General features: G+C 46.3%; 1 protein-coding gene across 2 annotated transcripts in view; it reads right to left on the bottom strand.

The window, feature by feature from the left end:
• Window positions 1-12,690, bottom strand: part of itpr3 (inositol 1,4,5-trisphosphate receptor, type 3) — an 841,532-nt gene that overhangs the window by 354,158 nt on the left and 474,684 nt on the right. For both annotated transcript variants that reach the window (XM_077515178.1, XM_077515179.1), the window contains exon 20: window positions 1,451-1,702. In XM_077515178.1, coding sequence (XP_077371304.1) covers window positions 1,451-1,702 — 252 coding nt within the window. The remainder of the gene's footprint in view (window positions 1-1,450; window positions 1,703-12,690) is intronic.

Below are 12,690 nucleotides of genomic sequence, written 5' to 3'. Positions count from 1 at the left end.
TAATTTGGCATTAAATTTGGTCAGTCTGGCAAATCAGTTTTCCCACACAACCCGTTTAACACACATCGTAATTAATGCATCATAAACTAACTTGTGAGGTAACTTCTACTTGTCTAATCTGACTGAACTGAAAGATATTGATTATCTTTCATTCTTTATGGAGTACAAATGAAATAGGATGTTCATACACACAAAGACATACATAAATCATTCGTAGTTCAGTTATCTGTCAAGAATTATCATGGTATAAATGTGTAAAATGCGGTTACTTATATGAAATGTCACTAAGGATAGTTCCAAGTTTCACCACTTGACGGTGTTGTTGCTCCATCTAGACGTTCCAGGAGTGCCCGTTTGGAAGAGTGGCGCCAGAGAGTCCCCCCTGGTTGATGAGAAACTTCATAAACATTCCTTTGATCAGTCGTTTGTATATTCCAATCATTGGAGCCATTTGTTCGGGCTCCGAGAAGACGGGCTTGAATACACTCCTTCGGCAGACGCATAAATTCCTTTGTCACCTGGTCAGCGGCTTCAAAAGAGCTTTGTTGGTGGTTGGGTGACCACCTGCAGAGCTAACCAAGCTTAGATCCTGTCTGGGGAGTGGAATATTTATGCGACTGCAGAGAATTTGCTTTAGAAGAAGCAAACTTTAAAAAAAAATTAGAGGGTGGATTGGGCCATAGGCCATAGTTGTTACAGTAATTAATAGGTAATTACTTTGTACTTTTCAGTTCCTTTGTTTCCTTCATAGCATTCATTAGCATTCAGCTATCATAGCAGTTGATGGCGAGTTACTCGAGTGCACCGGCACTTCCTGTAAACATTGGCATAGTGACTGGCTTGTTGGTTGAATTGTCCTTTGATATGACAAAATCGAATGACTGATTTCCATCGTCCAGTTGGAAGAATCAACAATTTGCACTTCCGCTTTGACTGAGCAGCATTGCAAAAGTCACAGTGTTTGGACCCTTGTGTTAATAGTTCTTGCCATTCAGGAATCCTGCGGCACTCTTCGCCATGTTGAAACTTGAAAAGTGCTCTCAGCTCTGAAACTTGGGTATCAAAATAAATTCACAGTTGTTCAGTGGAAAATCATCACGTTCACGTGCAATTTTCTACAGGACGTGGTATTTAACAATTTCGATACCACATGAAGACAGCATAAGACCCACGGATTTCCGATCAAACCACACCCACTTCCGGTTTAAGCTACGCCCACTTCCGGTTCAAGCTACGCCCACTTCCGGTTTAGGTCACGCCCCCTCCAGGCGATACAGATATAGATAATTTAGATTGTTGAACAGATACAGATGGTGTACTCGCTCATCCCTAATGGAAATAGTAACAATAAAACATACTAGAAGTCCAAGTGTAAATCCAGTAAAACGTTCAATCCCAATGGGCAAAGAAACAACTCCCACCACCCAGACCCTCGACCACAATTACTTACTCCTTGATTGTGATGGAGGTGGGGATCTCAGTCCAAAGTCGGGCAAACTTTACAGGCGTGACCAGTTCCTGCGGGTCTCGGTCCACGTGGGCGTGCAACATCAGGCGACAGAAGGATGCCCGTAGGTCAAAGGGCAGTGTCTCATCCATCATGCAAAGGAAGATAAGCTCCACATCCAGCTGCTTGGAGATTTCGTCAATGGCAAGGTACTGACGGTCCAAACACATTCTGGCGAAAAGCTTCAGCTGGTACCTGAGTAGATGGCAGGCCACACATTGACAATGATAATGTAAACCTTTATGCCATAATCCATATGCATTACATCAAAGTAGCATTAAGGCCACAATAAAAGAACAGAAAATACAATATCCTGCGTTCTACTCATATTTTCATAATGGAAAGCAGTAAATGTTTGTGATTTAAACGATAATATTACAAGAATAAAGTGTACGTATGCTATTTGTTAGCAGATAATTTTCCACAGCACATCTGATGAGCTCTTGGGGCACACTAATGTGCCATGCATGGCACATTGTTTGGGAACTGTGGTTGGTAGTAACGAGTTACATTTACTCCGTTACATTTACTTGCATAAATTCATACATTATTAGATTTACCGTATTTTCACATAAGCGCTCCGCCTGATTGACTGTGTGGGAGCATTTCCGCGGACACATTGCTTATATACAGGAAATGCAGCCCTGGTTGAAGACTGGCCGGCATGATGTGAACCCGAAAGAGTCAACTGAAAGATGACGTTTTCGTACTTTCCGTTAAGAAACTGCCACCTAGGCTGGGAAGGAGCACCGAGCTGTTACTGCTGCTTGTCGGTTGCACATTGACCGACACTCTATTCATATGTAAGTCCGTGAGTGCTGTTGAGTTGCGCCAGGAGTGACGTCATGTAGTCGACAGAGTCGGCCTTCGGAGGACCCAGCCTTGTGAATTTGGACACAAAAAGACTTGGAAGATAAAATTAAACAACTAACGGATGAATACTAACCTGGCAATTGCCAGATGGATATGCACTTCAGTCAAGTGAGATCTCTGCAATATCCATCTGGTACCTCTCCACAGTAATTTGGTCAGGAAAGGCGCGACATTCTGACGTACAATAATGAGCTGATTAGACGATGTGTTATTCTACATGTTTGTTTTAACCAATCACAGCCGTGGGTGAAAATTTCGCCTTCGTTGTTGCCGAAGGGGGGATAAGCACGAACATCTTACCAGCTAGAAATGCACAAAGTGCCCCTCGCTGTTCAACATTCAACAAGGAAACGGTGAGTAAATCTGCAAGAACAGAATTAATTGCAGCGTCCACTCATCCATGTTAGGGATTGTTTGTTAGCTCCGGCGTCGGCGCTGGCTTCCTGGTTTCGTCACAGTTGCATATCCCGCCCCCAAACTCAATGTCACTCTGTGATTGGTCCTAACCACCAGTGGTTCGGAACGGTGGATATCTGCGGGAGCGGTACAAGATGTATTCTCCAGGGTTTTTGAACTCGAAATATCGTGAGAATTCATCTTGCGAGAGCAAGGTTAGATTAATACACAACAAACCCCAATGAATACAGCAGCAATTAAACTTTTATTAAAGCCAGAAGAAGACCCCACCCTCCCGTCAAGTTACCGACCGATATCAGAAATCGACACTGACATTAAGATTATCGCTAAGGGCTTTGCATCTAGCCTAGAGACAGTAATCTCGACAATTATTCATTGCAATCAAACAGTTTTTATAAAAGGTCGTCATTGTACTAGCAATATTAGGAGGCTCTTTAACCTGATTAGTATGTCACAGCGGCATGACAAAAAGGCAGTTATATCGTTGGATGCAGAAAAAGCCTTCGACAAAGTTAACTGGTACTTACTCTTTGCAATTCTAAATAAAGTTGGCTTTGAGGAGTCATTTATTCAATGGGTTTCAGTATTATATGATTCTCCTAAAGCAACAGTTACAACTAATGGGATTACATCTCAGAATTTTACTTTAAAAAGAGGCACTAGACAGGGATGTCCATTGTCTCCTTTATTCACCCATCCATACAGTTCTTCCTCCTCACAAGGGTCGTGGGGGCACTGGAGCCTATCCCAGCTGTGTTTGGGCAGACAGAGCAGGGCAGACAGAGACGAACAACCATCCACACTCACAAGCACACCTTGGGACAATTCAGAGCGCCCAATTAACCTGCCATGCATGTCTTTGGAATGTGGAAGGAGACCGGAGAACCCAGAGAAGACCCACGTGGGCACGGGGAGAACATGCAAACTCCACACAGGAAGGCCGAAGCCTGGACTCGATCTTGCGTCCTCAGTACTGGGAGGCGAACGTGCTAACCAGTCAGTCACCATGTCGCTCTGTCTCTTTTATTATTTTCAATGTTTATTGAACCGCTTGCATTACCTTTTCCGATTAGAAGGATTCAAACACAAAATCAATCTGTATGACGATGATATATTACTTTATTCAGAAGAACTTGTCTCATTTGGGGAAGTATTTAACTATTTATATTTATTTACATTTATCAGACTATTCTATTGACTGGACAACATCGACATTACTACTTCTGGCAGATAATTCATGGAACCCTGCAAGCCAGGACCCACACTATTCTTTTTCTACAGGTAATTTAAAATACTTAGGCATAAAAAATCTCACCTAAATTAACTGAATTAATTCATTTAAACCTTACTCCACAACTAGATAGCATCCTTAGTGACGTGGAGAGCTGGAATAATCTTCCCCTCTCTTTAATAGGAAGAATAGCCACTATAAAAATGAAAGTTTTACCAAAAATAAATTATTTATTTTCAATGATTCTATTCAAACCTACGTCTCACTGGTTTCAGTTGCTGGACTCGGCCATTACAAAATTCTACTGGAATAAAATAAAGCAGAGATTAGTCTATCTACTCTTCAGAAAAGCAAATCCAAAGGAGGTCTAGAGGCACCAAATTTTATGCACTACTATATCGCTAATCAACTACAATATCTCATTCTATGGACACAACCCAACAGGGACACCAACTGTTGGTTGGAATTAGAACAGAAAGATTGCAACATCAGACTTTCAGACTCACTCTTAATTGCAACATCGATAAAGCGACACAATTGTTTTAAAAACCCAATGTTTGCCACCACCCTGACCACCAAGTGGAAGACATTAGAAATTGTTTGTTAACTTTCTGGGTGCTGTCCTTCATGGCCGGGCGTGGCTGGCTATGCCCCTCTGCTATCTGCTGGGTGGCGTTTGCGTCTTGGCCCTTTCCTGGGCCCCCTGGGGGGTGCTGGGTTGGGGTGCTCTCCCTGGTGTTCAGCTCCAAACAGTTGGGGGCGGGTGGACCTCCGGTGTGCCCCGTGGTTGGTTGGCTGGTGGGGGTGATGGGGGAGGGCGTGCCTTCTGCACCCGCCCCGTTGGTCGCTCTTGTTGTGTACTGAGAGGGTAGGATCCCAAGGTGTAGATCTAAATAAGGTTTTAACTATTTATTTACATCGAGAGGCAGAAACTAAGAGAGTGGACACAGAAACGGTTGGACAATAATCCGGCAAACCACACACACTCCTCAGACTGCACCTACAGACAGTGGATTGTAAAGGACTAAAGAACAAGATCACATAGGTCCAGACATCACCTAAAGGATTAAAGGTTGACATCATGAACATCACGTTTTGTAAACAGACACTTGTTACATCAGTACCTAACAGACACTGTTACATCAGTACCTAAACAGACACATAACAGGTCATGACTTCTGGCGCATGCGACCCAGGCTATGACAGTGACCCACCCAAAGAACGCCTCCTGGCGTTCTCCTGAGTTTAAACACAAACCCTCACCAGATCCCAGGCAATAAAATAACCCATGTGACTCTAAAGTAAGCATATCATAACGCAATGCACACGCAAACCCGGAAATGACAGTAAGCATAACATAACCCTTACATGTCCCCCGTAACGACAGTAAATATAACCTAACTCACACCTGCTCCTAATCACGGCAGCAAATATAGCCTGTATATGACCCTAGTCAATACCGCCCCCCCACGTAAGCCTAACATAACCTCTATGTGACCCTTATCACAAAGGTAAGCATTACGCATGACAAAATTCGTATAGGACAGCCATTACAATAAGATGGTCGCAGAACTTACGCCGTCATCCGAATCTATAGGGGGAGTGCACGCTGGTCGAACCCGCGCTGGCTAAGCGCCGCCGGAGCTGGAGAAAAGTGACGCGGGGAAGAGATGGCCGCTGGTCGAACGCCGTTGTCCGAAACTATAGCGGGGAGCGACGCTGGTTGAGCGCCGCTGGTCGCCGCTGGTCGAAACGACGTCATCCGCGCCACCGGATCAATGAAGAGACGTGGAGAAGAGAGGACCACTGCTGAACGGCATCGTCCACGCCGCCTGACCAGTGAGAAGACGTGGAGAAGAGAGGACCGCTGCCGAATGCCATCATCCGGAACTCGAGTGAGTTGGCCGCTGCCCGGACGAACAGGGGGCGGACGCTGGCTAAGCGCCTTCGGAACTGGAAGCGAAGGAGAGATGACCGCTGGCCCGGACGCCGTCGTCCGGAACTGGAGTGGGGGAGAGAAGACCGTTGGCCGGGACTGGAGCGGGGGGGCGGGAGCTTGCCGGGCACCGCCAGAACAGGAGCGAGGGAGAGATGACCGCTGGCCAGGACGCCTCCGAGCGCCCGGGACAGGAGCGAAGAAGAGAAAACCGCTGGTCTGGACAACGTCGTCTGGAACTGGAGCGGGGAGGCGGACGCTGGCTAAGCACTGCCAGAATTAGAACGGGGGAGTCGAGAAAACTTGAGACGGCGGCACCACTGCCATGAGGAAGGGACTTGACTTGACTTGAAGCTGAGGTAGATGAGGTTCGTGGACTTGAGCGAGAGAGGCAGCCACTGGACGGGCGCCGCCGGGACTTGAACGAGAGAACTTGAGACGGCGGCACCACTGCTGCGAGGAGGGAACTTGGACTTGATAAGGATGGACTTGACTTGACTTGACTTGACTTGACTTGAAGCCGCGGTAGACGCGCCTCATGCAAACTTGAGTGAGAGAGGCGGCCGCTGGCCGGATGCCACCGTGACTTGAGCGAGAGAACTTGAGACGGCGAGAACTCTGTCGCGACGAGCGAACTTGAGACAATGACAACTCTGCAGAGACGAGGGAACTCAAGATGACGGCGCCGCTGCCGAGACGAGACAACTTGAGATGACGTCACCTCTGCCGAGATGAGGGAACTTGAGCTTGATAAAGATGGACTTGACTTGACTTGACTTGACTTGACTTGACTTGACCTGACTTGACTTGAAGCTGAGGCAGGGGTGAAGCCTCCGGTCAGTCGGGGAGCGCTGCGAGAAGGCTGCTCCCATCCCGGAGTCCGATGCATCAGCATTGGGGACCAGTGCTGCGACAGGCTGACTGGTTGGCTAAAATCTTTAGCGCATCTCTCAGACCAGTCAAGGCCAGACCCTGATGTCCAAGCAATCGGCCTTGGGAGTCCAGGTTCATGGCACATCTAGTTTAAGTCTGCGGGATCCATATGGCCGGATTATTCGGTTGTGTACTGAGAGGGTAGGCTCCCAAGGCGCAGACCCAAATAAGGTTTTAACTATTTATTCACATCGAGAGGCAGAAACTAAGAGAGCGGTACACAGAAACAGTTGGTGGCTGTGGGGTGCTTGGGGGTGGGGGGCGTCTGGGGTTTTGGGAGAAGGGGGGCGGCGGGGGCGGGGTTGTGGTGGGTGGCGGGTGTGGGTGGGGTTTCGGAGTGTGCAGGGGCTGTAGGGCATCGTGGGGGCCTGCTGGGCCCCGTTCCGCTGCATTGGGCTTGGGGCGCGGACCGTGTCAGGGGCGGGGGCAGGTGTCTGGGTTGGCTCTCCGGCCCTGGCGCTGCTGCTGCTGCATGGGGGGGACTGCGCTTGCCTTGTCGGACCGGGATCGACGGCTCCCCTACTTGGTGGAGGTTCTCATGCATGCCAGATCCACTACACCAGCATCTACTGAAATTCAAACAGAATTTGCTCTTCCTTCTCACTGCTTACTGAATCAGTGGAGGCTGGGGTCTGTGGATCTCATTCTGTTTCATCTATCCTTCCTTCTTTCTTTTATTTAGTTTTTCTTCTGGTCTCTGAGATCTCCCTAATCTAATGCAATTTAGAGGTTTCTGGGGTTTGTGAAAGATTCTGGTTTTGTCACCATGTGGGTGGCAGGTGGTGTCTGGATTTCACTTTGCATCATCTTTCTTTCCTTTGATCTTTCCTCTGGTCGCCCAACCTTCCGAACTTCCCGAATCTGGTGAGACTCTGAAGTAGCCAGTTCAGGTGAAGGGTATGGGATTTTTATTAGGTTTCAGGTGAATTGAGCACAAACACACACACGCACGCACGCACAACCACGCACACGAACACACCCCCACGCACGCATGCACACGCACAAAAAAAAAAGCAATAATGATGACATGTTGAATTGTTAAGCTTGCCGAATGAATAATAAAAAAAAAAGTAAAATTAAAAATATCTATTTTTTTAACCATTCCTTGTGTTTGTGATTACATCATACACATGCTGAAAAATATAATGACAAAACAAAAACAAGGCTTTTGTGGTGGCCAAAATACTCTCAAGTGGGAAAAATATTTTCACAATGTACTTCATTCCACAGCTTTTCTCATACATTTTCTTTCAAAAGCTCTCTCCTAATTTCATATCCATATTTAATGTGTAGAATTATCATTTTCAATGTCTTTCATATATTTCATTTTCTGCTCACAAAATTCAAAGACTATCCTTTCATGCATGGACATCCTTCTTGGTCTGTGCTGGAAGGCAGCATTTCAGGGATGTCATACCAGATGTGCAGGGTTCACAGTCTTTGTGCAATGGCTCATTCACAAGGATGAGAGTAATTTCCAATTGGAAAACATCAGTGTTAGAAAAACTCACATCGTCCGTAGAATGAAATAAAAAATAATGGGAGCAACACATAGGGGAACAATCTGTATTCCAATTAAAAGATCCTGACAATATAAATTTGGTACGGTCCCATTTATTTCTGAAGATCACAGATCATGCAAAAAAAATGATAGGGTCTCAATAATACTGAGTAGGATGGTACATGTGAGATCTGATTTTTTTTTTTAAATGTTAATAAATTAGCATCCATCCATTTTCTTGACCGCTTATTCCTCACAAGGGTCGCGGGGGGTGCTGGAGCCTCTCTCAGCTGGCTTTGGGCAGTTTGGGGTACCCTGGACTGGTTGCCAGCCAATCGCAGGGGACACAGAGACGAACAACCATCCACACACAAGCACACCTAGGACAATTCGGAGTACAGTCTTCCCTCGCTATAACGCGGTTCACTTTTCGCAGTCTCGCTGTATCGCGGATTTTTTTTAAGTGCAATTTTGCATATTTTTTTACAGTAATATACCCATTTTATAAAATTTATGAAGGTTTGAACATTGTCAATGTTTGAACAAGAGAGAAATGGGAGAACTGTCAGGTCGACCACAGTCGACAGAAAGAGGATCCAAAAAAGGCAGGCCCAGAAAGGAAAATACAATTTAGAAATTTATTTACAGAAGAACTCGTGGAAAACTTTAACAGAAAGCGCTGGCAAACACAACCAGGATAATTAACAAAAATTGCGAGCACAAAGGCTGGAGGAAAACACGAACCAAAAAACACTTGCAAAAGGCAAGGTACACAAGAGTAACAGAAAACGCTTGCAAAAAGTACGCAAGGGATTAAATACAAAAATAGAACCAAGCAAATATGCCACCAATAGCCACAATGGAGCCGAATAGGTGCTGTTACAGGGGCGAATGATGCCCTTTTCCAGCATGGCGTCTATAGTCTTCTGTACTGGTTCGTAAGAAGTTATCGGAATCTTGTACTGGCGCACGAAAGTTGGGGGAGCGCCGGGCTGAGTCGGGATGCGGACCACATGTAGTGCCGTCAACCCGCAATCCAAGGAGTCCTTGGCAAAAGAAGGTGTGTATTTCAGTAACACGGTGCGCAAACGTTCGCGGTCCTGTTCGGACCGGAGCGTGTCGGCGCGGTGCAGAACTTCTTGGAGGTGCGCCTCGAACTCTGGGTACGGTTGAAGGTCCCCATTTGGAGTCGTGGTTGGTTGAGGTGTCTCTGGGTTTCCAGAGGGAATGCTAGAGGGCGCTGGAGGCAACGCGCTCAAGGCATAAATCACCAGTTGTTGGTCTGTCCCCAGGTCCACCCGGACGATGTCTTCATCGTTGGTGGGACCGGCAGGGTTGACCGTAACAAGCTGAGATGGCCTGGTGAGTCTTCGGCCACCGGTGTCTTCAGTCAAGAACAAGTCAGATGGAATGTGTCCAACCACAGGCACCGTTAGAGTGAAGTCGTGGAAGTCGGAACGGATGAGCAGGCCCAGACGGGTCGCTTTTGGTATGCGAACGTCGTACGAAAGGGGGTTGTGAACCAAGATCAGAGTGGTGAGGGAGGCGTCCACGATGGGCGTGGCCTCCAAGAGTAACGACAGGCTCATGAATTCCGATGAAGGTTGAAAGAAAGCGGAGCGAGCATTCAAGAACTGGTTAGCTCGCGCCACCAAGCGAACCGGAATGTTGATCGTGGTCGCCGGAGCGATCACTTCATCCTCGTTTAAGACTTCGCAAGCATCTGGGATGGTCTGCCCGGACTTCATGTTTGGAAGACCGGGAACACAAGCTAGAGGTTCCGAGTTGGTGAGGGACCACAGCACGTTGTTGATGGTGTCCACATGGACGGCAAGACGAACAAGCAAAGCTGCACCCACGAAAAGGGTGTGAGGCGGGTCCGGGACAACCAAGAAGTAGTGGGTCAGTGAGTGCTGCTTCCACTGAAGGTTTAAGGCGCACCCGCCCACTGCAGTTAGTGTGAGAGGAGGTTCCGTGTTCAACGGAAACCGGCAAGACTTGGAGACGAAAAGAATGTTCGGGTCGAGATCTCGCAAGTTGTCAGCGAATGCTGCAGAAATGGCTGATTTGTCAGCCCACAAGGCGAGGACAGCGTCAAGAACAGGTGCACCTTGCACGTGGACACCTCCGATGATGCGCGGGGCGTACCCTGCATCAGGCGGTGGTGGGTCAAGGTAACAAAGGAAGGTACAAATACCACTTTAACATTGTCCTGTGCATAAGTCAACGGTTGCTGGTCAAAAATAAGAGAGCAATGATGCAAAAAAGTACCACAACTCCCAGGTTGTCCATCATACATTGGCGGGTGGGGCAAAACGGGCTCTCTAGCAGTGACCAAGGGCGAAGACGCCCCAACAGTGGTCTGTACAGGGGCTAGGTGCTCGCACCGGGAACACAATTCATTTAACTGGCCAACTAGCATGCTTACAACATTCTGAAGCTCGACCAAGGAGGCTTAATTTTGCCCGACCCATCTCACTTGGCTGTCCAAAGCACATCTCACCTTGACTGGGTCTAGGGGATCCATGGTGGTCGGATTATTCTGTCAGGTCGACCTCAGTCGACAGAAAGAGGATCCCAAAAAAGGCAGGCCCAGAAAGGAAAATACAATTTAGAAATTTATTTACAGAAGAACTCGTGGAAAACTTTAACAGAAAGCGCTGGCAAACACAACCAGGATAATTAACAAAAATTGCGAGCACAAAGGCTGGAGGAAAACACGAACCAAAAAACACTTGCAAAAGGCAAGGTACACAAGAGTAACAGAAAACGCTTGCAAAAAGTACGCAAGGGATTAAATACAAAAATAGAACCAAGCAAATATGCCACCAATCAATTATAACCGAAAATGCCGTGGATATATTCACACGTAAATGTAAACACAAAAACAAGAACAATATCTAACAAGACTATGACTATGACTATAAACGTTGCTATGGATCAAAAAGGGCGCAGAGAATTCTTGTCGCTAGTAGCAGTAAGCAAGGAATAATCCGACAGCGGACTGCTGTGCCAGGAGTCCTTTTCAAGTCCACTAATTGTCTAGGTCAGGGATGGGCAATCTCAGTCCTCGAGGGCCGGTGTCCCTGCAGGTTTTTGAGGCTTCCGTTTTCCAACACAGCTGATATATGATCAGCTCATCAGCAAGCTCTGCATAAGAGGGATAACGATCTCGTTGATTGGAATCAGCTTGTGTTGGAAAACGGACACCTCAAAAACCTGCAGGGACACCGGCCCTCGAGGACCGAGATTGCCCATCCCTGGTCTAGGTAATGCACTCCAGGTGTGGTGCTGGAGGAAACGCCCACTCACACAACTGGGGAGGATAAAAACAAACAGCACTGAGAACAGGATCATGACAAGAACATGTAAATGCCTCAATGAGAAAAGTGTATAAATTGTGCGGTCGGGGATTTTTGAGCCTTAAAACATTTATAATAGTTGTAAAACATAAAGCTAACTACTTCGCGGATTTCATTTATTGCGGGTATTTTTGGAACCTAACCCCAGCGGAAAACAAGGGAACAATGTACACAATTAACCTGCCATGCATGTCTTTGGAATGTGGGAGGAGACTGGAGTGAATAAATTAGCAAACAAAAAAAAAAAAAAGCTTGTAGAATTTTGAGGGCAAAAAATACATTTCCAGTTTGTGATGAGGCTATACCATAACAAAATGTATAAAAAGTGGAGCGCTGTGAATAATTTCTGGATGTATTATATAATTTCTTTTGCACTTCATTTCAATTGCATTTATTAGGGCCCGAGCAGCGACCGCTGCGAGGTCCCTATTGTTTTTGTAAAAATTATTAGGGCCCGAGCAGCGACCGCTGCGAGGTCCCTATTGTTTTTCGTTCGAATTATTATTATTATTATTATTATTATTATTATTATTATTATTATTATTATTATTATTATTATTCTCCGTAAACGATCGCATTTTTGAGGACCTAAACATTCACGAAAACTCACCAAACTTTGCACACTCCTCAGGCCCGGCGAAAAATTTTATATTATGAAGTCGTCATAACAATGCGACTCTATAGCGCCCCCTAGCGTAGAAAAATAAAAACCAAGCCTGGCACGTTTGAGCTAGAGCAACGAAAATTAGCAGGCACGTGTAGCACCCCGAGACGCACAAAAAAGTCTATTGGGACCATGTAGCTAAAATGTACAGGAAATGAGCTATGAATTTTTTTATGTCCAATTTTGGCCTATTTTGGCACATTCACTGTGGTCATGCTTCCCCCTCTGCAAACATTTTTCATCCAATTGACATCAAACTTGGCATT

This window comes from Festucalex cinctus, chromosome 2, assembly GCF_051991245.1.
Source record: "Festucalex cinctus isolate MCC-2025b chromosome 2, RoL_Fcin_1.0, whole genome shotgun sequence".
In the NCBI taxonomy this organism is placed as follows: domain Eukaryota; kingdom Metazoa; phylum Chordata; class Actinopteri; order Syngnathiformes; family Syngnathidae; genus Festucalex; species Festucalex cinctus.
The sequence above is the reverse complement of the archived record's forward strand: the minus strand, read 5'-3'. Positions and strand labels throughout refer to the sequence as shown.